Here is a 23,584-nt window from a genome sequence, read left to right as displayed (position 1 = left end):
AGCGCCTCCAGATGCAGGGCACTCCAACCACATTAGCACAGAAAGATCACACAGTGAAGGAGAAAAGGACAACAGCAGTGAAGCAGATGGATTTTCCTCCTCTTGCTCAACTAGTGCATGAGGTTTCCAGGCTAAATAGGTTAGAGTGACATTACATAAAGCTTTAATAAAACATGAGAATGGCAAAGGTTTTGCTTAATTTTCTTTTACTACTTTAATTTAAAAGCACAAACACTTGTGCCTGCATTAACTTCCTAAAAGCAGAAGTAGTGTTCCCTTTTATTCTCTTAATAAAGTATTTGCCCCTTTGATGCAAATGATTTTGACTGTGCTATCTAGCAGCTGAACGGATGGCTGATGGTATATCTACTGCAGCAAGGTCTTTGTAAATCAAAATCTGAGCTTTACATAAAAATCTTATTTATAAAAAATATAATACAAGTCAGTGAGAATGGAGCACGGAGCAGCAGTGCTCCCTGCCGGGCCATGTGGAAGTGGCTTTGCTACAGTGCGTGCTTAATGGCACAAGTGAAGAGCTGAGTAAGGCAAACACTCGAAGAGGCAGTTTTCTGTAAACTTCTTGGGGCGGGGGAATCTCCTCTCGTGGGACAGACACTGATTTGAGATGGCTAAGATCAGAAGGTGTGACACTTGGCTGCACCTGACACATCCCGGCTGAGACAGTTCCTGCTGGTGGATGAGACCAGGTCACTGGCTTTGGAGAGAGGCTACTGCTCGCTGTAGCCTTCTGCCTTTACTGTACAATGTGCAGCATTCAGCTGGTAGCCCCCTTGGAAGAAATCATCTAAATCTTTTCCCAAGTGAAAAGATAGAAAATAAGCTAAGTCTTTTGAAAACTTTCCTTAGCTTAAAGCTCCTTAAGAACCCTACATTGATACTAAGCAACTTTGTTAGCAGTGTAGCCTGACACAAATGCTTTATATGTATTCCCACCCACTTGGTACCTAGTAGTAATAAACTGTTATGACACTTGAAAAACAAACATCTTGAGGAATTCTGGCCTCTTCTCATGTCCTCACTTGAAACTTCCCAGCTTTTGTGACATATTTGACTCCTTTAAATGGCTTGTATTTCTCCCCATACATGTCCAAGCGGTTCACCTTTAAACCTGTGTCAAAAAAATGAAACAAATCATTACTATCCCAGTAATAATGCAAGACCTCTTTAGCAATGAACACTGCCCTCTAGATGTGACACTGTACAGTGCTCCATTCTTCATTTTGGAAACAACGTCCTTTTTCTATCACCATACTCTGGAGAGTACAGCTGATGTCTCTGTGGCCAGAAAAGATGCTCGTGAAGCTAGCTAATTCTACTTCCTACGAACACAAATGACTGCTTCTCTGGTGCTTAAATGAAGGTGGAATGGGGCATGTGGGATGAAGACTGAAATAAGCTGTTCCCAAATTCTTGGTGCCTGGAGACCAGCACCACGGTAGGGAATTTGGAGCTGCTACTCCTTCTAGGGTGGAACTGTCAGAACTCTTCCAAACTCCTAATTCCGATTTCCCCTGGACACACAGCAAACTTATCTTTACCTGAAATAGCAAGCTGCTGAATCTTGAACTGTATGTTGAGGCTTGGATTCTCTTCTGGCTTGGGTGCTCCCGACTGTAAATTTACTAGTCCTTTAAGACTCGGGAGCTTTTGTGGAGTGATTTTCCCCACATCCCATGCTAGTACCTTCAAAAGACAAGAGAAAAAAATCTGAACCATGTGTTGAAGACATGCTCCTACACAAAACGAAGCAGTGTTTTGGAAAGCAGGAGAAGCCTGGAATAGACATCTGACTTCCGTTACTACCATGAATCACCTGTGTGGAAACTGAGCAGCAGAGGAAAGTTCGGCTGCAGCTGGGGTGGAGAACCAAGTTGTGGAACTGCCCTGCTTAGACTTACACAGTCCCTGGGAAGGTTCTGGATTCCTTAAGATGTTAGCTGTTCTTTTTAAATTTTATTTATATGTACATGTGTGTCTATGTGGGGCTGTGTATGTGAATACAGAGTCCATGGAGGCCAAAAGAGGGTGTGGGATACGCTGGAGCTGAGGTTACAGGTAGTTGTGTGCCTCCAGTGTGGTTGCTGGGAACCATATTTGAGTGTTCTGCAACAGTAGTGCATGTTCTTAGCCACTGAGCTATCCTCTCAGCCCCAAGGTTAGAAGATCTTTTAATGCTGTATGTGCGGTGGTGCACACCTTTAATCCCAGCACTCAGGAGGCAGAGGCAGGCGGATCTCTCTGAGTTCCAGGCCAGCATGATTTACATAGCGAATTCCAGGTCAGCAAGGACTACAATGAGAGACCCTGTCTCCAAAACAAAACAAAAACCAAAAAACAACCACCCAAAAAATGCTCTATGAAGTTATTCAAAATTACACCTCATCTAGGTGTGGTGGCACATGCTTTTAAATTTAGAACTCAGAGGCAGGCTCTGAGTTACAGGCCAGCCTGTGCTACATAGTAAGACTCCCATCTCAAACAAAACACACCTCATTTATGAAGCACTCAATTATTCTGTAGAATTATTTTCCTACCTAAGGAAGCACAGCAGCTGAAAGAAAGTCATCTTCCATAGTCCTCTGAAAACCCTTAGCTCCAGGCCTGTGTAAGCAAGGCAAGGCCACTGCTTTCCTAACTACTGCGTCCTCCACCCCCAGCAACAGAACAGATTGCAGAACACTTGCTCACTCTTGATCTGAAGTGGCTGTACCTTGGTTACTGGATCAAACGTATAGCTGCCTTGTGTTGGTGTCAGGTTCATATTCAGCACAACTTTTGGCATGTGCACAGTCACTGTGATTCCTTCGATAGTTTTTCCCATATTCTGTTTCGGTCCAATTGTTATATCAAATCTGCCACAAGAACTGTTTTCCTTGAAGCTGATACTGTGTTTCACATACACTGGTATTGCCACTAGACTAAAAAAGACAGAGAAAAAGATATAAAAGTACAAATGTACACGATGAAAGGTAAGGGACAGCTGCAGATGCAGTATGTGCTTCATGCTGTTTGTAACTGTGCCACAGGGTCATATGCCCTGGTAGATGCAGCCTCTGCATTGGGGTTGTTGAGGACAGCAGTGTCTGTATGGGCTGATAACAAACACATAAGCCCAAACAGAAATCTGGTTTAAATACAGTATAAACAACTGGGGTGGAGGGAGGGAGGGAAGGAGGGAGGGGAACGAGGAGGGAGAAATAATTTTTCAGAGAAAGTTTCAGTTTTGTTACCCAAATGCTTTCTGATATTTTAAAGGGACAAGTTGGCTATAGGTGACAATGTTAAACTGTTTAAAATTCAATGCAAGTTGAGTGTGGTCACACATAATCCCAGCACTCAGGAGGCTGAGGCAGGAGGACCCCGAGTTGGAAGCCAGCTTGGGTTACAAATGAGGCCCTGTCTTAAAAATAACCACCCCATACTTCCCCAAACTCAATATGGAGAACAGAGACTTGAAGCAGGTAGCTGAGGGAATATCTTAGGGTGTGGCTATCTTGTTAGTTTACAGATCATAGTAGGATTAAGGCACCAAGTTCATGGTTTGCCCAGGTCATTCATAATCCAAAGGCTTGCTTTTATTACAGATTTTAACCTACTCTCCCTCACTATTCTACACTTTGAGGTTCAGAAACACTGTCTGTCTTAGGTACACATTATCACCAGTTCTCACTAGGTTTCCAGGTGAGCCATGGCTAAGTAAGCCATGGTAAACTCAAGAACTAAACTGTAAAAATGAAAGAAGAGCAGGGAGATCTATTCAAATCATTTGGCTGTGATGGCAAATTCTTGCGGATGCATCAATTTACTTCTGTGAGCTGACACGGTATGATATGAGTCGGAAATTCCCATCTGGAGGAATAAATGACAAAACTCTTTCAGATTCCCAACGTTTGAACCGGATGCACGGGTGGAAGCTGACATCATCTAGAAGCCTTGGGTTCTGTCAGGAAAAGAAAAAGCCATATGCACAGAGTATAAAGAGTATGGCAACAATATTTACATATTATGATAAATTAATATGCTCCCTAAATCATAAAAGCAGTGTAAAAATTTATTGTGAGCACATAAAATTAACCTTATAGTTTCTTAAACTTCTAAAGTTTGCAAACATTTTATATACACTACTTTACTTGAAGTTTACAAACTCTGGGGAGAAAAAGCAAGTAGCATTATCTACATTCCACAGATGAAAACTGAGGTTGAAGAAAGTCAAGAGAAACTGTTAACAGACAGAACAAGAACATGTTTCTCCTAGCTGTTTTAGCAGTGTGTCATGCTGAATCTAAATGATGCCCCTTTACACAAGCAGAGAAGACATCTGGTAAAAGTGACAATGGAGATACAAAAGCTAGACAGCAAATTCTGAGCCACTTGTAACATACTCTAGGTAAAAAGCTCCCTTCGATCTTTCCATAAAGGCCATATTCAACGTGTCAGCTCCTGTCTGGAAAGCCGTGCTAAGAATATTTCTGAAACAGCCTTTTGTAACCTAATATACAAACTTCCAGGAAAGGCGCAAAGCTACACAGAGAAACCCTGTCTGGAAAAACCAAAAACCAAAACAAAACCAAAAACCAAAAACCAAACTTCAGGGCTTAATGGGTAGAGGTGCTTGCTGCTAAGCCTGAGGACTGAGTTTGATCCCTAGGATCCACATGGTGGAAAGAGAGAATCAATTCCTGGAAGGTGTCCTCTGATCTTCACATGTGTGCCCTGATAAATACATGCCAACCCAAATACACATAAATACAAAATAAATAAAAATTCAGATACAATCTTATCTCAGTAATTATCATATCATTTAGCACTTCAAATGTATTAGGCATGTAAGGGACTATAGAGCAGATCAAAACTTACCATGAAAGAGAGAGAGAGATCAGGCATTCCAGAGAGCTTAATGCAAGCATCAATGACACCCTGAATTTCTGCAAAGACTGTAGATCCTAGAGAAAGAAATAAAGATAACCTTAATAGAACTGGTCTTCTCTAGAGCTCTCACTGTATCTGGAGTAAAGGAAACACACTCTGGGTGTCAGAACTACAAAGCTTTGCACCTCTAACAAGTTAGTGGACAGAGGATCTATTACACTAGTTCTTACAGCATTTCTCACTGGCTACATCTAACTGGCTAGAATATAATTCTAAGTAAGGAAGATCAAATCTTTAGAGAGTCAATCTTGTACTTATTTAAAATTGATTATTTTAACAGAATTTAAAAATGAAGGTTTCTCATGAAATGGACTAAGCTATAGGCTACCTTTTAAGGAACAGGAGTCATGATTTATGGTTCTGTATGCCTGAAGGTTATAATGGAAAGAAGACAAGGTAATAACTTATCCACAGTAAGTCATTCTCAAATATCAACTAGTATCATGTTGAACAGGTTATGTTGTCCTCCAAGTCTCAGTTGCTTTATGTACAAGTGTGAGGAAGGGATGAGAAGCTTTATGATTCTAGTATTTACCACCACTGTCTGTTCTGTTAAAAGCAACCAGAAGGAGCCTTTAGCTGAAGCGCTGTACACAATATAGGGAAGAACATGAGAACACAGTTACAGAATACCTGTCAGATGAGTACGCTTCAAGAGGGACTTACAAACACCTGGCACTATCTCAATCAGTGGTTACAATAATTATATGCAAGCTTTGGCAGAATAAAAGGATTTATAAATCATTAGAAAAACGAATGACTTTCTGCTGAAAACCACCCTGCCTGGGGATTTCAGTTTTCAATTCAAATACCAGTGTCAAATGAATTGTTTTTTCCCCAGAGGACCACATGAACACAATTACCTGATTTATCTATAATTGCATCTATTTCTTCAACTACATCAAAATAGGCCTCATTGTTTGTGTACTTCACTCCCGCTCGACGCCATGGGATGTTGGATAGCTGCCCAGTGGGGAGTGTGTCTCCAACATTACTACTGCCTAGAAATGAGAAAAGAAAGCAAAGGGGATGTGTGTAATATTATCAGAAAAGCTATTAGAAAGGAAAATGGATGCTTCAACTTCTGCCTTCCATTTGGATCTCCCTTCACTGCAGCTGAGGATAGGCTCTAGAACTGCTGGAGACATAGTCCATACATGACAGAAACAGGCCATGTGTTCCCATCTACCTGTTAGACCAAGATAAATGCATTCACTTCTTCTTTGCTTCCTGTGTGTTAGCAGTAACCCAAGCTAATTCCAATGGCTCAGCAACAGAATCTTGTTCTGCTGCCAGCAATGAAAAAGAGGCGTGGCTGCCGAAGAACCTAGTGGGAAGAAATCTCCACTGAGAATACACAGTCCGAACCTGTGTCTTTGGTATTCAGGGGAATTCTACATAAGATACTGCCAAGTTGGCCTCTGTGGAGTAACGAGATAAAGGACATTGCTTATTCCCATTTCAACATCTGCAACCATTAGGAATGTAGCTCTATAGTACAGCATTTGCCTAGCATGCACATGGTTCTGTGCTTTATCCCCAGTATAGCAAAAACAAAACAAAACTAACACCTTTCTTAAGGTCAGAATACCATTTTGGCTGAATTATGACTAATATTCATATCTGGCTAGCTTCTTGGCAAACTGCATATGTATGGTTATCAAAACAGAAACCCTTCTACTGTGACTTACTCAACATTTTGGTTAGTTTACATTTTTTTTTCTTTTTTTTCTTTTTTTTTTTTTTCGAGACAGGGTTTCTCTGCATAGCTTTGCGCCTTTCCTGGAGCTCACTTGGTAGCCCAGGCTGGCCTCGAACTCACAGAGATTCGCCTGGCTCTGCCTCCCGAGTGCTGGGATTAAAGGCGTGCGCCACCACCGCCCGGCTAGTTTACATTTTTAATTCAAAAGTAACCCATACTGAACAGCATTAAAAGGTAGTAAGTTCATAAAACATTAAAAAAAAAATCTGTTTTCTACTAACATCAGCTACCATTAACATTCAGGCAATATTTCTTTAAATATTTTCCCCATAAGTAGCATTACCACTCTTTTTTTTATTTTGTTAATTGTTTCCTTCCTTCCTTCTTCCCCTCCTTCCCCCTCTTTCTTTTATAATCCCAGCACTTGAGAGGCAGAGGTAGGAGGATGGCAGCAAGTCTGAGGCCAGCCTGGTCTACATAGTGAGTTCTGGACCAGTTGGCTACACAGCAAGACTTGATTGACAAAACAAAACTGTCTTGATAAAAACAAATAAAAAATTAAAACAGGTTGCAAGACAGGCAGTACTCAGGAGGCTAACTAAGGCAGGAAGACTGCTGGTTTAAAGCCAGCCTGAGCTGCATAGTAGGACCCTGTCGCCAAAAACAAAACAAAATATACACAAAACCACCCCAAACTTAAGCAAACATAAAATATGGTTTCAGGGCTGGGGACGTAACAGGCAGAGTGCTTGCCTAGTATGCATAAAGCCCTGTGTTCAGTTTCCAGCACTGAATGGTAGAGCATACACTTTGACCTCAGCACTTGCGAGATGGTGGAGGCAGGAGGATTAGAAGTTCAAGGTCATCTTTGGCTACACAGCAACACAATAAAAACAAGGAATGTATGTAGCCCAGGATGGCTCAGAACTAGGTGTCCTCCCACATCAGCCTCCTGGGTGCTGGGATTACAGGCATGTGTTACTAAGCTTGGCTAACAAGGCTGACACTCATTGTATAGTCTATATATTGCTGGTGTTCCTGTCTCCAGCCTGTTAATTTCCAAGAGATTAGAAAAACACTGCTTTAATCATATTAATTTCCTGTTCATAAACATTTATGTTTCCTACTTGCTTCTGATAAAAGCTAAACGTTCTGCTTAGTCCTAGGAACAAGTATTCTCCCATTTCAGCTTCCCACATCACACTGAGCCTAGTCTTACCTAGTGTCCCTTCAGTGTTCAATTACATAAAGCTCTTCTTCTGCAAGAGGGGCAAATACAACCCAGTCTTCCATTTTATGTGCACTTCCCTCATAAATGCTCTTATTTCTGTCTTATTCTATAATCTACTGATTCTGCAGGGCTCTGTGTTAGGGCCACCTGGTAGTTCAAGAGAGATGACTTCATCCATTGACCCAGTCTTTGGTATGTGAGTATATGTGTGGTACCAGGAAACAGAGTCAGGGCCTTAGTATAATAAGCAAGCCTCTACTAACGAACTACAGCCCAGATGTATTATATTTTCTCACTCTGTACTCTAGGCTAGCCATGAACTCACAACTGTTCTCCTTTAGCTGCCCTAGTAGCTGGGATTACAGGTATGCACTACCACATCCAGCCTGAACCATTCTTTTAAACTTTATCAACCCATGCTATAGTTTTCATTATACATTAGTAATTTTTTCCTATTAAGTACATTTTTTTGAAAGTTAAAAACTATGACGTAGGTTGGAGAGATGGCTCAATGGATAAAAGTGCTTGCTATGTGAAAATGAGGGCCCGAGTCCAGATCGCAGCCCCACATGAAAAGAGGGGTGTGGCTGTGCACACCCCTGCGTCCCCAGCACTGTGGGGATGAGACAGGATGGCTGGGGCTTGTTGGCCACCAGCCTAGCTTCAGGTTCAGTGAGAAACCCTGTCTCAAAAGAAGGAATCAGCTGAGTGATAGAGGAGGATACCTAATGTCCCTGTGCACACTCTCCCTCTCTCTCACACACACATCTAAAAATGTATATAGAGCAGGACACCTAAATGTCCCTGTGCACACTCTCCCTCTCTCTCACACACACATCTAAAAATGTATATAGAGCAGGACACCTAAATGTCCCTGTGCACACTCTATCTCACACACACACACACCCCTAAAAATGTATACAAAGCAGGATACCTAATGTCCCTGTGCACACTCTATCACACACACACACACACACACACCTAAAAATGTATACAGAGCAGGACACCTAATGTCCCTGTGCACACTTAAACACACACATCTAAAAACGTATATAGAGCAGGATACCTAATTGTCCCTGTGCGCGCTCTCTCTCTCTCTCTCTCTCTCTCTCTCTCTCTCTCTCTCTCTCTCTCTCTCTCTCTCACACACACACACACACACACACACACACACACACACACATCTAAAAATGTATACAGAGCAGGATACCTAATATCCCTGTGCACATTCACACACATCCATATCTAAAAATGTATAAATCAAAAATCAAGTTGTTTTCTTAGCTAGAGATAACTAATGTAAACATTTTAGAAATTTTTGTTGTTTTGTCTTTTGAGACAGGGTTTTTCTGTGTAACAGCCCTGGCTGTCTTGGAACTCACTCTGTAGACCAGACTGGCCCCAAACTCAGCGATCCGTCTGCTTCTGCCTCCTGAGTGCTGGATTAAAGGCATTATCACCACCGCCTGGCCATTTTAGGATTTTTATCTTTGTAAATATATATACAATATACATATATATAATATACATATAAACTCATAAAAGTTTGTAAGCTTGTGCTGTTTTTATTTTATTTTTTCATTTTGAGATAATGAGAGTTTTCTGGTGCCTCACTACAATGCCCTTGAAGTACGGAATTGCTCTTTAAAATGTTTAGATATTTAAACTATTTCCTCAGAGTGTAATTTCCCCTGATGGTAAAGGATGACTAGAGATGCTGAGTGTGACAGTGTAGTTGGAGTGGCATGTAACATTCCATAATAATCTTCCTCCAGAAGACTTCTTTTTTTCTTTTGGACACAGTCCTATTATGTAGCTCTGGCTGGCCTGGGACTCACTGTATAGACCAGGCTGGCCTCGAATACACAAAGATCACTCAACTTTATCTCCTGAATGCTGAGGTTAAAGCTTTGCCCCCAAGCCCACTCTTTCTAGAAGACTTAAAACCTCAAAAGATTGTCTGAGTACACTTACTTTCTAGGAATGGTCCAGAATAAAACCCACCTGGAAGCTTGAAACAAAAGCAGAAAGCCTACTATGCATGAGTTCTACAAACAACAAATTTCCTACTTATTTTACTAGTTTTGCTTTTTTTGAAGTATTGGGCATTGATCCCAGTAATAGCCAAATGCTCCACCATTGAGCTATACCTTAACCCTAAAAGTCCTTTGTTATGCCAAGACTGAGCCTCTTTTAATAAAAGAATTCTGTAACACAGATTGGCTTTGAACTTAGCAATTCCCTACTGAGTCTCCTAAGTGTCCTAAGTGCTATGATTACACACGAGTTACACCTGACCTCATATATCTGTTTTTGTTAATGTTCTTGCTCGATCTCTCAAAAGAAAAGGGGGGGGGGGGGGCGGCCAGATAGATCAGTGGGTAAAGGCATTTGCTGCCATGCCTCAAGACCTGACTGAATCCCTAGAATCACATGGTAGAAGGGAAGAACCAACTCCCATAAACTGTCCTCTGATCTCCATCCTATGCTATGGCATGTATGCAGGTATGCATTTGTGCATAAGCATGTACACACACACACACACACACACACACAGAGAGAGAGAGAGAGAGAGAGAGAGAGAGAGAGAGAGAGAGAGAGAGAGAGAGAATGAGAATAAAAAAGAAAAATGCATTTATTTTAACAGTATTGGTAACTGTAATTTTTGGCCAAATTAGACTACCCTAACAGTCTGTCATATGAACTAACTGAGCTAAAGTTTCAATGGATCAGGTCCTAGCAGTGTTTTCATCTTTCATACCTGTGATAGAATTGACGACGGAACGTAGAATTGTTGGTGGTTTAATCAGTTCTTTCAAAATGTTAGATTCAGTAGCCAGTGGAAATCCGTTGTCTAGCATTTCTTCCAAGAGCTCATATACTATGACCACATTATCCTTAATTGCAGCCTCTGAACATTCACCAAAGTAGTCCTAACAAAATATTCATAATATTGAACAACAGAAAGCATGAAGGAAGGCTTGCTTTTCTTTATAGTATCCTTTGCTCTGAAGAATAAACTAACGTAGCTTAACCCATGGTTTAAGACCTTAGAAATACATAGACATGAAAAATTCTCTAAGGCCTAATATTTTTCTTCAATATTTTCTAACTGTATTTATAATGAATTGATTCCTATTATATAGCATGCTAGAAAGTACTGAAATGTGTGCTATAAACTTCATTAGCCCCGATAAACCTACCTCCAAACACATATAAAGCTTTAAGCTATTTGGTTTATTTACTAAAACAAGAGAAAATAGAAAATGTAAATATAGAAGAGCTCATGATCAATAAATCTTTGTGATGATCCAGAGAATTCTACATGGAGGACACTCTTGTTTCCTGATGATACAGTTTGCCACACATATAAAAAACAATGAACAGAGCAGCAATGTGTGCGAGTGCATACTCTAAGTGTTTATGAGATTATGTTTATTTAGAAAGAAAAGTCACATTGCACACATCACAAACCTAAGTAGCAAACATGAGCACGTCTCTCCTTGAATTACCTTGGGTGATTTAGTTACAACAGTTGGATGGATACAAACCTGAAAAGTGTCAGCAACTCGATGCAGAAACTCAATGACAAACAGAGGTGGCACTTCTGTCTGTATGACAGACACAAAGAAGAGCTTGTCCCGGTAGATACTAATGAGGTAGTGGTGAGGTGTTGGAATGACAGGTGGCACATTTTCAACATCAGCAGCTTTCTCCTGAGCTTCAAAGAAATAGTCACAGACAGACTGGCTCACCACACTCTTCCAGTGTTTTTCTAGAAATATGTCGCCAGAGCAGTTGATGAGAAATAGACTGTGGATCATTTTCTGTGAAGGGAAAAAGGGACTTATATTTATTGTACATTGAAAATGCAGAGTTGTAGTAGATGGTAATAAACAGACTCACAAGTGGACATTGTTGAGCAAGTGAGAGACTTTGGAGTACTCAGCCCTAAATAGGATGTCTTTATCACTCCCCTCTCAAGACTCAGGGGACTATGGAGAAGAAAAGGCAGAAAATTTCTAAGAACCAGAAAGGGTGGACAACTGCAAGGAAATAGCATCTTCCAGACACAACAGGGCTGATGCACATACGAACTCACAGACACTGTGACGTCGCATAAAGACCCCCACACTTCAACCAGACAACAATCACAGCACAGAAAGGAAGGTGACACCAAGTCCCATCCCTAAGTAAAGGGCTATTTGCAACCAATACCTGCTAGGAAAGAGAAAATCATTCTTCTCCAACAGAGCACCGCGGGGTTTATTAAGCACAATCTAGGGCAGACCCTATGCATAGGCGTAGCTGGCCAACACAAGAAGGATTCCATTGTGTGTGTGTGTGTGTGTGTGTGTGTGTGTGTGTGTGTGTGTGTACTTTTTGTTTTGTTATTTTTTGTCTTATTGTATTTTTATTTTTTCTTCCTTCCTTCCTTCTTTCCTTTCCTTCTTTCCTTTCCTTTTTCCTTTTTCCTTTTCCTTCTCCTTCTCCTTCTTTTCCTTCTTTTCCTTTCCTTTTTCCTTTCCTTTTTCCTTTCCTTTTTCCTTTCCTTTCTCCTTTCCTTTCTCCTTTCCTTTCTCCTTTCCTTTCTCCTTTCCTTTCTCCTTTCCTTTCTCCTTTCCTTTCTCCTTTCCTTTCCTTTCCTTTCCTTTCCTTTCCTTTCCTTTCCTTTCCTTTCCTTTCCTTTCCTTTCCTTTCCTTTCCTTTCCTTTCCTTTCCTTTCCTTTCCTTTCCTTTCCTTTCCTTTCCTTTCCTTCTTTTGGAGAGAGAGAACATGAAGTTGTGTGGGTAGGGATATGGGGAGAATCTAGGTAGGGGGAGGACAAAGAATATGATCAAAATATATTGTATGAAAAAAAAATCCTTGTCATATTGTCCTGACAGAAAAACCAGACAAAGGCAAGCTGCAGATCAGTATCACCCAAGAACACAAATGGAAAAGTTTCAAATTCTAGAAAGCTAAATTCAGCATCAAATTTTAAAAAGTATAATTTATTCCACAAATCCCAGTTTGGTGGACTACAGGACACTTATCAATGCTATGCACAGTAAGTGCCAGGAAGTTCTGCCAGCTTGACACCGCTGAGGCAAATCTGGAAGAGGAAATCTCAACTGAGAAACTGCTCCAGCAGACTGTTCTGAGGGCATATCTGTTGGCCATTTTCTCCACTAACAACTGATGAAAGAGGACCCAGCCGCCGTGGGTGGTGCTACCCCTAAGCAGAGGGTTCTGGGGAAGATAAGCTGAGCAAGCCACTAAGCAGTTTTCCTCCACAGCTCTGCCCCGACTTCCTTCCAGTAACAACTGTGATCAGGATGTGAAAGCCCAATAAATGACCATGGTATTTATCATGTGTGTTAACTAGCAAGTTTGATGTTTGCATGGGACACATGACACCATGTCTTCAAAACATAGAGAAACAAAACAACAGAAAAATATTTGTCAACTATGCAACAGGGGGACAACCAATAACTGTGTAACCGCGTTATCTTCATTTTATGACAAATGTTGCAGAAAAGTGAAGTCAGTTGTCTAAGACCACACAGTGTCAGATATAAGGTCCGAACTTAACAGTTGAATTCTGAGCTCCTGCTCTTAACTTGCCTCTTATGTGCTAATTACCAGGCACATATTTGAACACAGTGCTAATGAGGTTTTCAGCAGCTAAGGAAATGTCCTTTATTTGTGCTGTCCAATAGGGTAATCATTGAATACGTGTAACTACTGAGTATCAGATATGTAGCTAATGTGAGGCTGGGGGTAGAGGCACACACCCATAAATCCCAGCACTTGAGAAATGGAGGCAGGGAGACCAGGGGTTCAAGGCCAGCCTTGACCATGAACACAGTGGATTCAAGTCACTTCAGGATATATGAGACCTTGTCTCAAAAAAGAAACACAACAAAAATGTAGCAAAGACAACTAAGGCACTGAAATGTTAACTATTTTTTGAGACAGTCTCACCATGTAGTGCAAGCTAGCTTGGAAATTGCAAACCTGGAATTTGTAAATTGCAAAAAATGCTACCTTTTACAGCTAATTTGAAGTAATTTAAATACATCTGGTTGTGATACTACTAGACAGTATAGTCAATGTGCTGTTCTGGCTTGATTTAAGAGGAAGAGTTGAAGCTTCAATATATAAACCCAAACATGTTCTAGTTTTTATGCTGAGAGAGTTTAATAGATTAGAGTAAAAATAAAAGAGGTGATAGGTTATTTCAAACCAGCAGCCCTATGGAACACAGTGGCACTGCATTATCACAACACTCTCTAAGAGACTTGCCTGTTCTTGACTAGTTTATTTTAGAGCTACATTTCCACCCATTTTCTTAAGCTGGTGAAAAATTCTTTCCAGGAAAGTTTCCACCAAAGTTGTTTTTATTGGCAGCAGTTCAGGTTTCAAAATACAGCGCTGTCAAACCAACCACTGGATTTCCTGTGGTTATCCTCTGTGCTGAGAAGAAAGCATAACATTCCAGCACTCAACAGCACTCAGCTTTCAAAGCCATCTTAGCCTTCTCTAATAGGAAAAGAGATCTTAGTCTTTCTATCTGTATTATGACTGATTGCCTAATGCATATAATAATGAAGCAACATCACATGAGGCAGCAAAAATTAGCTCATTTCTTTATCACTTATGCTTTTAGTAGTTATTTTGTTACTTATTTTATTGAATTTTCTTAGAAAACTGCATAGGGATCACCATAATCAGTGTGTGTGTGTGTGTGTGTGTGTGTGTGTGTGTGTGTGTGTGTGACTTTTGAATCACAAAACACTCCTAGTTTTGATTGTAGCTTAACTGCTTCATGAATCCTTTTTACTAAATGTGCATTCATCCTGAGGTCTTACAAGCAATACAATTACAATAGTTAAGATATCTTTGGAAGTCAAGTGTCTAAAACTCAAAGTGCATTCTGTTTTTCTTTTTAGATATGGTCTTATGTTGCTGAACTTGGCTCAAGTAATCCCTTGCCACAGCCTCTCAAGCAACAGGAACAAAAGTCATTCACCGCACTTGATGTTCCTTCTGCACAAAGCTTAATGGCCTAGAATGGCCTACATCTAAAATGAGAGAATGGGGGATGGGAAGATGGCCAGGTCAGTAAAGTGCCTGCCATGTAAGTGAGAGAACCTTTGCATCCCCAGCACCCATAGAAAAACAGGAGGTGGTGGTTCCTTTCTGTAACCCTAATAGTGGAGTAAGGGTCGGGTTGGGGGTGTTGGAGACAGGCAGATCCTCAGAGCTTTCTGGCTAGCCATTAGCCAGTCAGTGATCTTCAGGTTCAGTGAGACCCTGTCTCACAAAACAAGGTGGAGAAACACAGAGAAAGACACTCAACTTAAGTCTCTGGTCCCACACAAAGGGGGACCTCTGCAGTTACATGCACCTGCACAAATACTTAAACACACACGCACGCACGTGCGCACAAATGAAATAATGATGCCCAAAAAGAATGTAGCTCCTCTGATTCTTAACCAGAATCTTGCCCATTTCCCCTCCATTCAACAAACTGTTCTGTATTTTATATACTAGGCATCTGGGGATATGAGGATGAATAAAAAATTTCTAAACTTACAGTATTCAGCTGCAAATACAAATACAATAAAAAAACAAAAAACAAAACAAAACCTACTATAGGGGCAATATAGTGAGCTGCAGGAATCTTCACGGTTTAGAAGTACAAAGAAAACACATGAAAGAAATCCAAAATAAACTGTGCAACTCTTAAGGTGAAAGAAGTCCTGGGATAAAAGGTAAGGATATGTAAACAGCCACTGGTCACGGGCAAGGCTAACCTTGTTTGTTGTTCTTAGTGTAATGTAAAGTCATCTGCCAATTTTATTTGTGTATTTTGAGGGGAAACATGCAAATCTGATTTACATTTCTAGAAAGATTACACTAATTACATTGTGGAAATTGAATAACAAGGCAGTGAATTAAGTGACACCAGTTAAGATGAGTGGTAGTGGGGCTGGATGGCTTGGAAGTTCAGAGCACTGGCTGCCCTTTCAGAGGATCAAGGTTTGACTCCTTACAACCAGTGGTTCTCAACCCTCCTAACGCTGCCATCCTTTAATACAGTTCCTCGTGTTGTGCTGACCCCCAACCATAAAATTATTTCCATTAGGACCATTACTTCATAACTGTAATTTTGCTACTGTTATGAATCATAATGTAAATATCTGTGTTTTCCAATGGTCTTAGATTCCAAAGGGGTCGCAACTCACAGGTTGAGAACCACTGTGTACTGCTGTCTGTAACTCTAGTCCCCAGGACTAGGAGGTTAACAAGATGGAGTAAAATGAACAGGCTTTGAGTAAAAATGTATTTAAGTTTGGATATGCTGTGTAGAAATAAGATGAAAGCTGATGTACTAAGATCTAGCCATACATGATTTAACCCAATTCGTAATATGTTTGATTCAAATAAGTATATTATTCAATCACTATATATAGGTATGGTGCTTCAAAGAGACTGGTAGGTTGTTAATGGGAATTACAAATATAAAAAAATTATATTCAAAGAAATTATGTGCATAGTAAGAAACATACATGAAATAAGAAACAGTATTTGAGTAGTACATGAGCAAAGGAGGTGGAACTAAAAAGAGACTACGATGCAGTTGAAGGGGCAAGGGTGGTGGAAGATTTTCAGTAATTAAAGTATGGTAATGGATTTCTAGAAGAATGGTACAAAGAGGTCAAGCTGTGTTTTTCTTCGGGTTGGAGAGATGGCTCAGTTGGTTAAGAGCAAGTACAGAACACTCAGATTCTGGCTGAGAATCTGAGTGCACACCTTTAATCCCAGCACTCGGGAGGCAGAGGCCAGCCTGGCCTACAAAGAGAGTTCCAAGATTACATAGAGAAACCCCATCCTGGAAGAAAAAGAAAAGACCCAGATTCAATTCCTAGCACCACCAATGTCAGGCCGGCCCTAACTGCTTGATCTCTGTGGACACTGATTGCACTCATGTGCACATACCCATGTGCACACAATTAAAAGTCATAAAAATAAATCTCAAAAATGTCTTACAGTTTTCCTTTCCTCACTGAGGACCTTTTTAAACTCTAGTCCCTTACTCCTTGTCTAGTCATACCACTCCCTAGAAATCATTTTTAGAAGATTTTTTCATTAATTTAAGTATGTGTATTACGTATATTTAAGTGTGGGTTTCTGCATGCAATTGCAGTGCCCTAGAAGGCCAGGAGAGGGCAGTGGATCTCCTTAAATTGCAGATACAGGGGCGTGGGATTACTGCTTTTGCAGAGGACCAGAGTTTGGTTCCCAGCACCCATTCCAGGCAGCTCATAACCCAATGTTTTTAAAATTCAGATTTTTTTTTTTTTTTGTGTGTGTGTATGCCACATGAGTGCAGGTGTCTGGAGAGGCCAGATCCCCTGGAGTTATAGGTTGCTGTGAGCCATCCAGTGTGGGTGATGTGAACTGAACTTGGGTTTTCTGCAAGAGCAGCAAGTGCTCTTTACTGAGCATCCTTACCATCACCCCCAGACCCTGCCACACACATTTAGAAAAAAAAGAATATTGTAGTCTCATGCATGAAAAAGGGTACAAGTTTTGGTGCCTCACACCAAGTAGTTTTTTTTTTTCCCCTTTAAATTCTTATTTTATGTGTATGGTGTTTTGTCTGCATGTATATCTGTGCACTGTACGTGTGCAGCACCCAAGAAGGCCAGAGGGTCGGATCTCCTGGGACTGCAGTACAGACAACTGGTAGCCACTATGTGAGGGCTGAAAATTGAACTTCGGACCTCAGAAAGTGCAGCTAATGTTCTTAACCAGTGAGCCATCTCTCCTGCTCCAAGAAGTAGTTTTTTATCCACACCGAGACTATATGATTTAAGGTCAAGTGGATATCGACAATCTTGGTTAAGATAATTTTAGTGGTAGCTCTGTAGGATGTTGGAAAGGAGACATTGCATTGTGGTCTTAGATAGAAATAGCAAGTAGGTAGGTTAAAAAAGGGGGGTGGGTGAGATAGCTCATCATGAAAGAGTGTCTTCTGCTAAGCCCAAGGACTCAAGTTTGATTCCCAAGAACATCAGGAAGGAGAGAAGTGAGCCCCACAAGTTACCTTCTGACTTCTACATGTGCATGAAACACACATACAACAAACAGGTAAATGATAAAAAAAAAAAAAATTTTAAAGGAGGAAACCGAGAAGCAGAAGATAATATCACTGGGAAGGTAGTTGAAAGAACTTGTCCTTTCTAAGGAAAAGGGACATTTTCTTCTTTCAATAGAAAGGGGACTGGTATATTTGGCTGCAATGAATTCCTTTTTTTCTGTGTGATGTGTTTCCAAGTCAAAAACCCCAAATGCCGCAAAACAAACAAACGAACAAAAGAAAAAAAAACCACTTCTGTTCCTGTGACAACGCCGGATTTTACAGTGACTCAACTTCTCAACCGTGAAGTTAAAAGGCTGCAGGATCAAACAAACCCATGACAGCCACTCGGCTCCAAACTCTTTACGTTGCCGTACTCGGCCCCCTTCTCAGTTTACAGCTGTCACCTATCTCTTGAGAAGCCGCAGCACCCTCCTCACCGGTTCCCCATCCCCGGCTCGCTCACCCAGACGCCACCCTCCAATCAGGACGTTCTCTTAGGTTCATCAGGGGCTGTGCCCTCCAAGGCCAAACCTGGGGGCTGGTGAATTCAAGTCGTCGGTACTCCACCCCACGGCAGAGGACAAGACCTCGTTCCCGCGCCTGGGGTCCAGGGTTCGAGAACCCTGCGTGGCAGGTGCACCGCTCCCTTCCGGCCCAGCCGGCTAGAAAGCCCGGAAGGCCGGGCGTGGGGGGAGGCCGGGCCCTGGCCCCCGGCAGCAGGGACGCTCCTGGAGCCCAGGCTAGTGCTCCGAGCCCGAGCTATGCGGTCTACTCCCCGCCTTTTGAGCGGTCTCCAGCCCGCGGACTCCCCGCCCTCCACACTCACCCCGACACCTGGGCGAGTCAGTGATTCGGTGCCGGGTCCTCTCTGGACCGAAGCTGAAGCAGCAGAGAAAGCCGCGAGGACCCCGCGCTCGGAGTGCCCAACAGATTGCCTGACTAGCAGCCTCCGAGACGCCGAGGAGGTCCGCAGGACTAGAAAGAGAAAATGGGCGGAAAGGCGTTCAGTGAGAGGAACCGTGTCTCCAGAGGTTGAGGATCTGAATCCTCTACATTACTCAGGCTCTGGAAGACCGGGGAGGTTGGCACTCCCTGAGCGCAGGCGCTCACCCGCAGCCTAACTCCGATTGGGGTCCCTTACCGTAGTAATCGAGGTCCTGGAGGGACGGGACATCAGACGCGCGTTGAGCCAATGGCTTTGGGCTCGAGTCACGGATGGGGCGGAGCTAAGAGGGGGTGGGGCTTAGGAGAAAGGGGGCGGTGACGAGCTGAGGGGGCGGAGCCACCGGGCTGAGGGGCGGGACGCGCGGCAGAGCCAAACTAGGGTGAGAGTGTGAAGATGGCAGCTGCCGAGGAGCCGAAGCCCAAAAAGCTGAAGGTGGAAGCGCCACAAGCGCTGAGGTGAGAGCTGCCCGACGTGGGGAGGAGGGAGACGGCACTCGTGGCGAGCCACGGCCCACGTGGGCTGGCGCCGCTGGATGGTGTTGGCGTTCGTGGGGCCAACCAGCGGGACCTGCGGCTCGGGGAGTTGCCCGCGTGGCTGGCTGCTCATTGCCCTCTTGGTTTGGACCATGCTCAGGTGCATTCCCGGCCCTGGCAGCAGCCATTGGCCAATCAGAGCAGCCGGCCCGGGGGCCGAGCCTTCCGCTGGCGCCACGTGCGGGTCCTCGCGGGCTGCGCTGGCGCGACCCCAAAGGACCCGTCCGGAGCTGCATCCTTCCCCGGGGTGTAGCGGGAAGGAGCCCAGTGCTTCCTGGACCCCGGGGAAAGATACAATTCTTGGGATTTTTTTCGGAAGGCGTTGCTGTAGAGCATTTTGACTTCTTTTTTTTTTTGCCACCTCTCTGAAATCATCTTTGGAGACCCCCACGCCCCCGGGACCGGAATCACCTCTGAGGCTTTGGCTGGGGTAGCCTTTGGCTAAATGGTTAGGAAAGTTTTTGTTTGTTTTTCTTTGCTTATTTGGCAACCGCGGAGAGAGCGCTCTCCCAACACCTGACACAAGTAATTGATGTTTGTAACTTTCACTTATAAAAAGCCGTTTGTTAAAAAGCATTTCTCCCTAATAAGTCCAGAGTGCAAATTTTGATGCCTTTGAAGTGCTCATCGGAAGGCAGCGGTTTTTCTATCTAAAAATAGACGCATCAAACTGATTTAAAACTGTGGGGCATAGCCGGGCGTTGGTGGCGCACGCCTTTAATCCCAGCACTCGGGAGGCAGAGCCAGGCGGATCTCTGTGAGTTCGAGGCCAACCTGGGCTACCAAGTGAGCTCCAGGAAAGGCGCAAAGCTACACAGAGAAACCCTGTCTCGAAAAACCAAAAAAAAAAAAAAAAAAAAAAAAACTGTGGGGCTATCACGGAGCGTACAAGACAAATCCTATTTATTTCAACATATCTTCTCCATGTTCAAAAGAATAATTTGTTCACAACTGAAAAGAAAAGGTTAGATAGGAGCTCCGTATCATGTTCCTTGTTGAAATGGGTGATGACCAAATCCTTTCCAGTGGCTTTAAAATATGGCTACTCTTCTTAGAGGTTATTGTGCATGTCTAATACCACGAACATAAAAAAAACAAACCCAAACCTTGAGGATGTTTTATTTTAAATTTTAGATTATCTGTGCCAGTGGGATGGCTCAGCAGATAGAGGCATTGGCTGCCAAGCCCGATGACCTGAGTTGAGACTCCAGGACCCACGTGGTGGACTGAGTGAACCTTTTCTTCTGTTGTCCTCTGCTCTTCACACAGTGGCCCCCCCCCCCCCCCACTAAGTAAATACTAACTGTCTCCTTAGATTTCCTTTTAATAAAAGCAATACTTTATATATAATGGTGATCCATTTTAACAATATTTACAATCTGTAGTAATGATATAAAGAAGGCTCTATGAAAGAAAGGCAGAGATTATTCATATTTTACAGGTGAGGATATTGAAGTTCAAATGACATTTAAGAAAGGGAAATACGAACCCAGGGTATCAGGATACAAGTTTATTATTTGATTCTAGTGTGTTTATACAACATCCAAGGCATGCCTCTGTTTGCTTATGTGTCTTTAAAAATGATCCATGGTAATGTTTGGCATATATATGTATATGTGTGTGTATGTATATATCTGTATACACACACACACACACACACACACACACACACACACACACACACACACACACACATATATATGCCAGGCACTGTTTCTGCATTCTACATGTTTTAACTCAATACCATAACAACCCGATAAGGTAAGGTAATCTCTATTACTATCTCAATTTAACCAAAAAGGAAACAGGCACATATCTGTTGTTTATGTCTATTTAAAACTTGTAAATAATTTAGATGAATAAAATTCACCTTACTTAATGCTAACCCAGTGCCATGTGCAGAGATGAAGTTAAAAGATTAGGTATTTTGACTATGGGGACAAATCTCTGTAATTTTATGCAGGGATCTTTGCTGTTGACTTCCTACTTTTATTATACTGTATTAGTTTACCTTTCAGGATTGCTGTATGATAATGCATTTAGAGTGAATTACTGTATGATTTGCTTGGCGGTTAAGAGATTTCTACCAATTTTGTTTAACTGTTAAGGAAAGTGACTTACAAATTATTAGAACAATTTAATGTATAGAATCAGTCATTGGGGAACAAGTAAATTATTTATAGATGTCAGGGAATTTGGGAATCTGTGAGAAGTTCAGTTCGCTTTAGAGAAATAATTCTTATATGTGTATGTTGGTGTGAATGTGTGTCATTTGTATGCCAGAAGAGGGCTTCGGATGCCCTGGAGCTGAAGGTAAAGATAATTGTGAGCCACCCAATGTGAGTGCTGGGAACCAAGCTTGGCTCCTCGGGAAGAGCATATGCTCTTGCTTTTTTTTTTTTTTCTTTTTTTTTTTAATTTTTATTTTAGGTGCATTGCTGTTTTTGCCTGCATGTCTGTGTGAGGGTGTCAGATCCTCTGGAACTGGAGTTACAGACAGTTGTGAGCTGCCATGGGGATATTGAACCCGGGTCCTCTGGAAGGGCAGTCAGTGATCTTAACCGCTGAGCCATCTCTCCAGCCCTGAGCATATGCTGTTAACCATTGAGCCACCCTTCTAGCCTAGGAGGTGTTTTTTAAGTAGGGGGAATTTTATCTTAGAAGAAACATTTGGCAAAACATGGTGATAATTTTGGTGGAGTGGGGGAGGAGAGTAAAGTTTAGAGATGCTGCCGGAGGGCTGGTGAGATGGCTTAGAGGTTAAAGTGCTTACTGCCGAGCCTGACAACCCGTGTGAATCCAGATCCAGGACCCGTGTGGTGTGTACTCATGCGTGTGCACACAATAAACAAACAAATAAATGTCATTTCAAATAAGCAAAAAGCTAGCATGGTGTCCCATGACTTTAATCCCAACAGTTTGGAAGCAGAAGCAGGCAGATCTCTGTAGGTCTCAGGTCAACCAGGGCTATATAGTGAGACCCTTTGTAAACAGCAACATCTGAAACCTATAGCAGAGATTTCCTTGTTTTGCCCCCTCATGATGCTCCCCCATGTATTAAATGATCAGAAGACGCCTCCCTATGATAGAGATGATCAGGCCAAAATTATCGGTATTGTTGAGAGTGAGGATTCCGTTAGGGAGACCATCTGACAAGAGTATCTTCCTATCTTATTCTTTATTGTTTTTTTAGACCGATTGCTTTTTAGGGCATACTAGTTAATAAGGTTTCAAAGAAAGAATCAGACTGTAACATGTTTCCAGGTAGAAACAGTAATTGAGTAGCAGACATTTATACAAGGACTACTTAATTTTTTTTTCTCTCCTTTGGAAATGTTATTCAAGTTCATTGCTTCAGCGGTCACCTCTAAGAAGACACAACACCTTCCAAGTAGTGTTGAACACATGCCAAGTCTGTTCTTTCAGGCTGTCTTTCAAGTATGTGCTATTTTAGGCATGGTGCTAAAAACTGGGTATTGAGAGAAAGAAGAAGGTAAGATCCAGATGCCACTCTCCTCCTGGAGACTAAGTAGAATTTGGGAAAGTAAAATCTGAGCATTAGTAAGACGATGAGAAATTAGCCAGGTATGAAATAAGGTATCTGCCTTTATAGGAAAATTATTCTGGAGGTAGGTCCACTGTTGGGGATTGAAAATGAGGCCATTTGATTTGACTGGAGTAGACAGTAATAAGTGTCTAGGCTTCTTGTTGGGCATCTTCCTATGTGATATTTCTGTCTATGTGTTCTCATGTAGCCCAGGCTGGCCTTGAACATGATTTGGAACCAAGGATGACCTTAAACTTGTGTCTTCCTGGCTCCATCTCACCAGTGCTGGGATACCCAGTGTTCAGAAGCTAGTTTTAACTGTTGAATATCCCCAAGTGCTTTGCTGATCTCTAAAGTCACATACATGCAAGCAAATCCATCTCTTGTCCTAAATCTGGGCTTTCTCCCATGGCTCCTGCATCAGTCAGGAGCAGTGCAAACCTCTCTTTCTCTGAAGTGTAGACTTCATCTTGGCTTAGTTTTTTCTTAGCTTGTTAGCTAGTTCCTGTGCCTCCAGTTTCAAGCTCTGCCATATCAAT

The 23,584-nt window shown here is 42.2% G+C and overlaps 2 protein-coding genes across 5 annotated transcripts in view; one reads left to right on the top strand and one right to left on the bottom strand.

Annotated features, from left to right (window-relative positions):
- Positions 1 to 189: 189 nt before the first annotated feature.
- On the bottom strand, positions 190 to 19,205 carry Ap3m1 (adaptor related protein complex 3 subunit mu 1). Of its 4 annotated transcripts, none has more exons than XM_076544676.1 (9): positions 19,161 to 19,205; positions 11,435 to 11,710; positions 10,645 to 10,816; positions 5,814 to 5,951; positions 4,879 to 4,964; positions 3,828 to 3,961; positions 2,732 to 2,939; positions 1,560 to 1,704; positions 190 to 1,129 (listed from the first exon to the last, which is right to left on the bottom strand). In XM_076544676.1, exons 1-9 carry the CDS (start codon positions 19,191 to 19,193, stop codon positions 1,029 to 1,031), a joined length of 1,293 nt encoding a protein of 430 aa, XP_076400791.1. In that variant the 5' UTR covers positions 19,194 to 19,205; the 3' UTR covers positions 190 to 1,028. The 4 variants fall into 4 exon arrangements, with proteins under 4 accessions (XP_076400791.1, XP_042140582.1, XP_042140583.1 ...); XM_042284648.2 differs by lacking the exon at positions 19,161 to 19,205 and adding an exon at positions 18,846 to 18,983; XM_042284649.2 differs by lacking the exon at positions 19,161 to 19,205 and adding an exon at positions 18,551 to 18,894.
- Positions 19,206 to 19,291: 86 nt separating this feature from the next.
- The window catches only part of Adk (adenosine kinase), a 407,238-nt gene continuing 402,945 nt past the window's right edge, over positions 19,292 to 23,584 (top strand). The window contains exon 1 of the mRNA XM_006984766.3: positions 19,292 to 19,420. Within this exon, the coding sequence (XP_006984828.1) occupies positions 19,359 to 19,420 (62 nt within the window). The 5' untranslated portion in view covers positions 19,292 to 19,358. The remainder of the gene's footprint in view (positions 19,421 to 23,584) is intronic.

This window comes from Peromyscus maniculatus, chromosome 9, assembly GCF_049852395.1.
Source record: "Peromyscus maniculatus bairdii isolate BWxNUB_F1_BW_parent chromosome 9, HU_Pman_BW_mat_3.1, whole genome shotgun sequence".
In the NCBI taxonomy this organism is placed as follows: Eukaryota; Metazoa; Chordata; class Mammalia; order Rodentia; family Cricetidae; genus Peromyscus; species Peromyscus maniculatus.
The sequence above is the reverse complement of the archived record's forward strand: the minus strand, read 5'-3'. Positions and strand labels throughout refer to the sequence as shown.

Bases quoted from the DNA above. Each gene is read 5' to 3' on its own strand.
- Ap3m1 (XM_076544676.1), bottom strand. From the start codon at position 19,193: ATGTCCCGTCCCTCCAGGACCTCGATTACTACG. The intron at 3,962-4,878 runs GTAAGTTTTGAT...TTTTCCTGACAG, and splicing joins ATCTCTCTCTCTCTTTCATG to AACCCAAGGCTTCTAGATGA. The intron at 1,130-1,559 runs GTAAAGATAAGT...TTTTTGACACAG, and splicing joins TCAGCAGCTTGCTATTTCAG to GTTTAAAGGTGAACCGCTTG.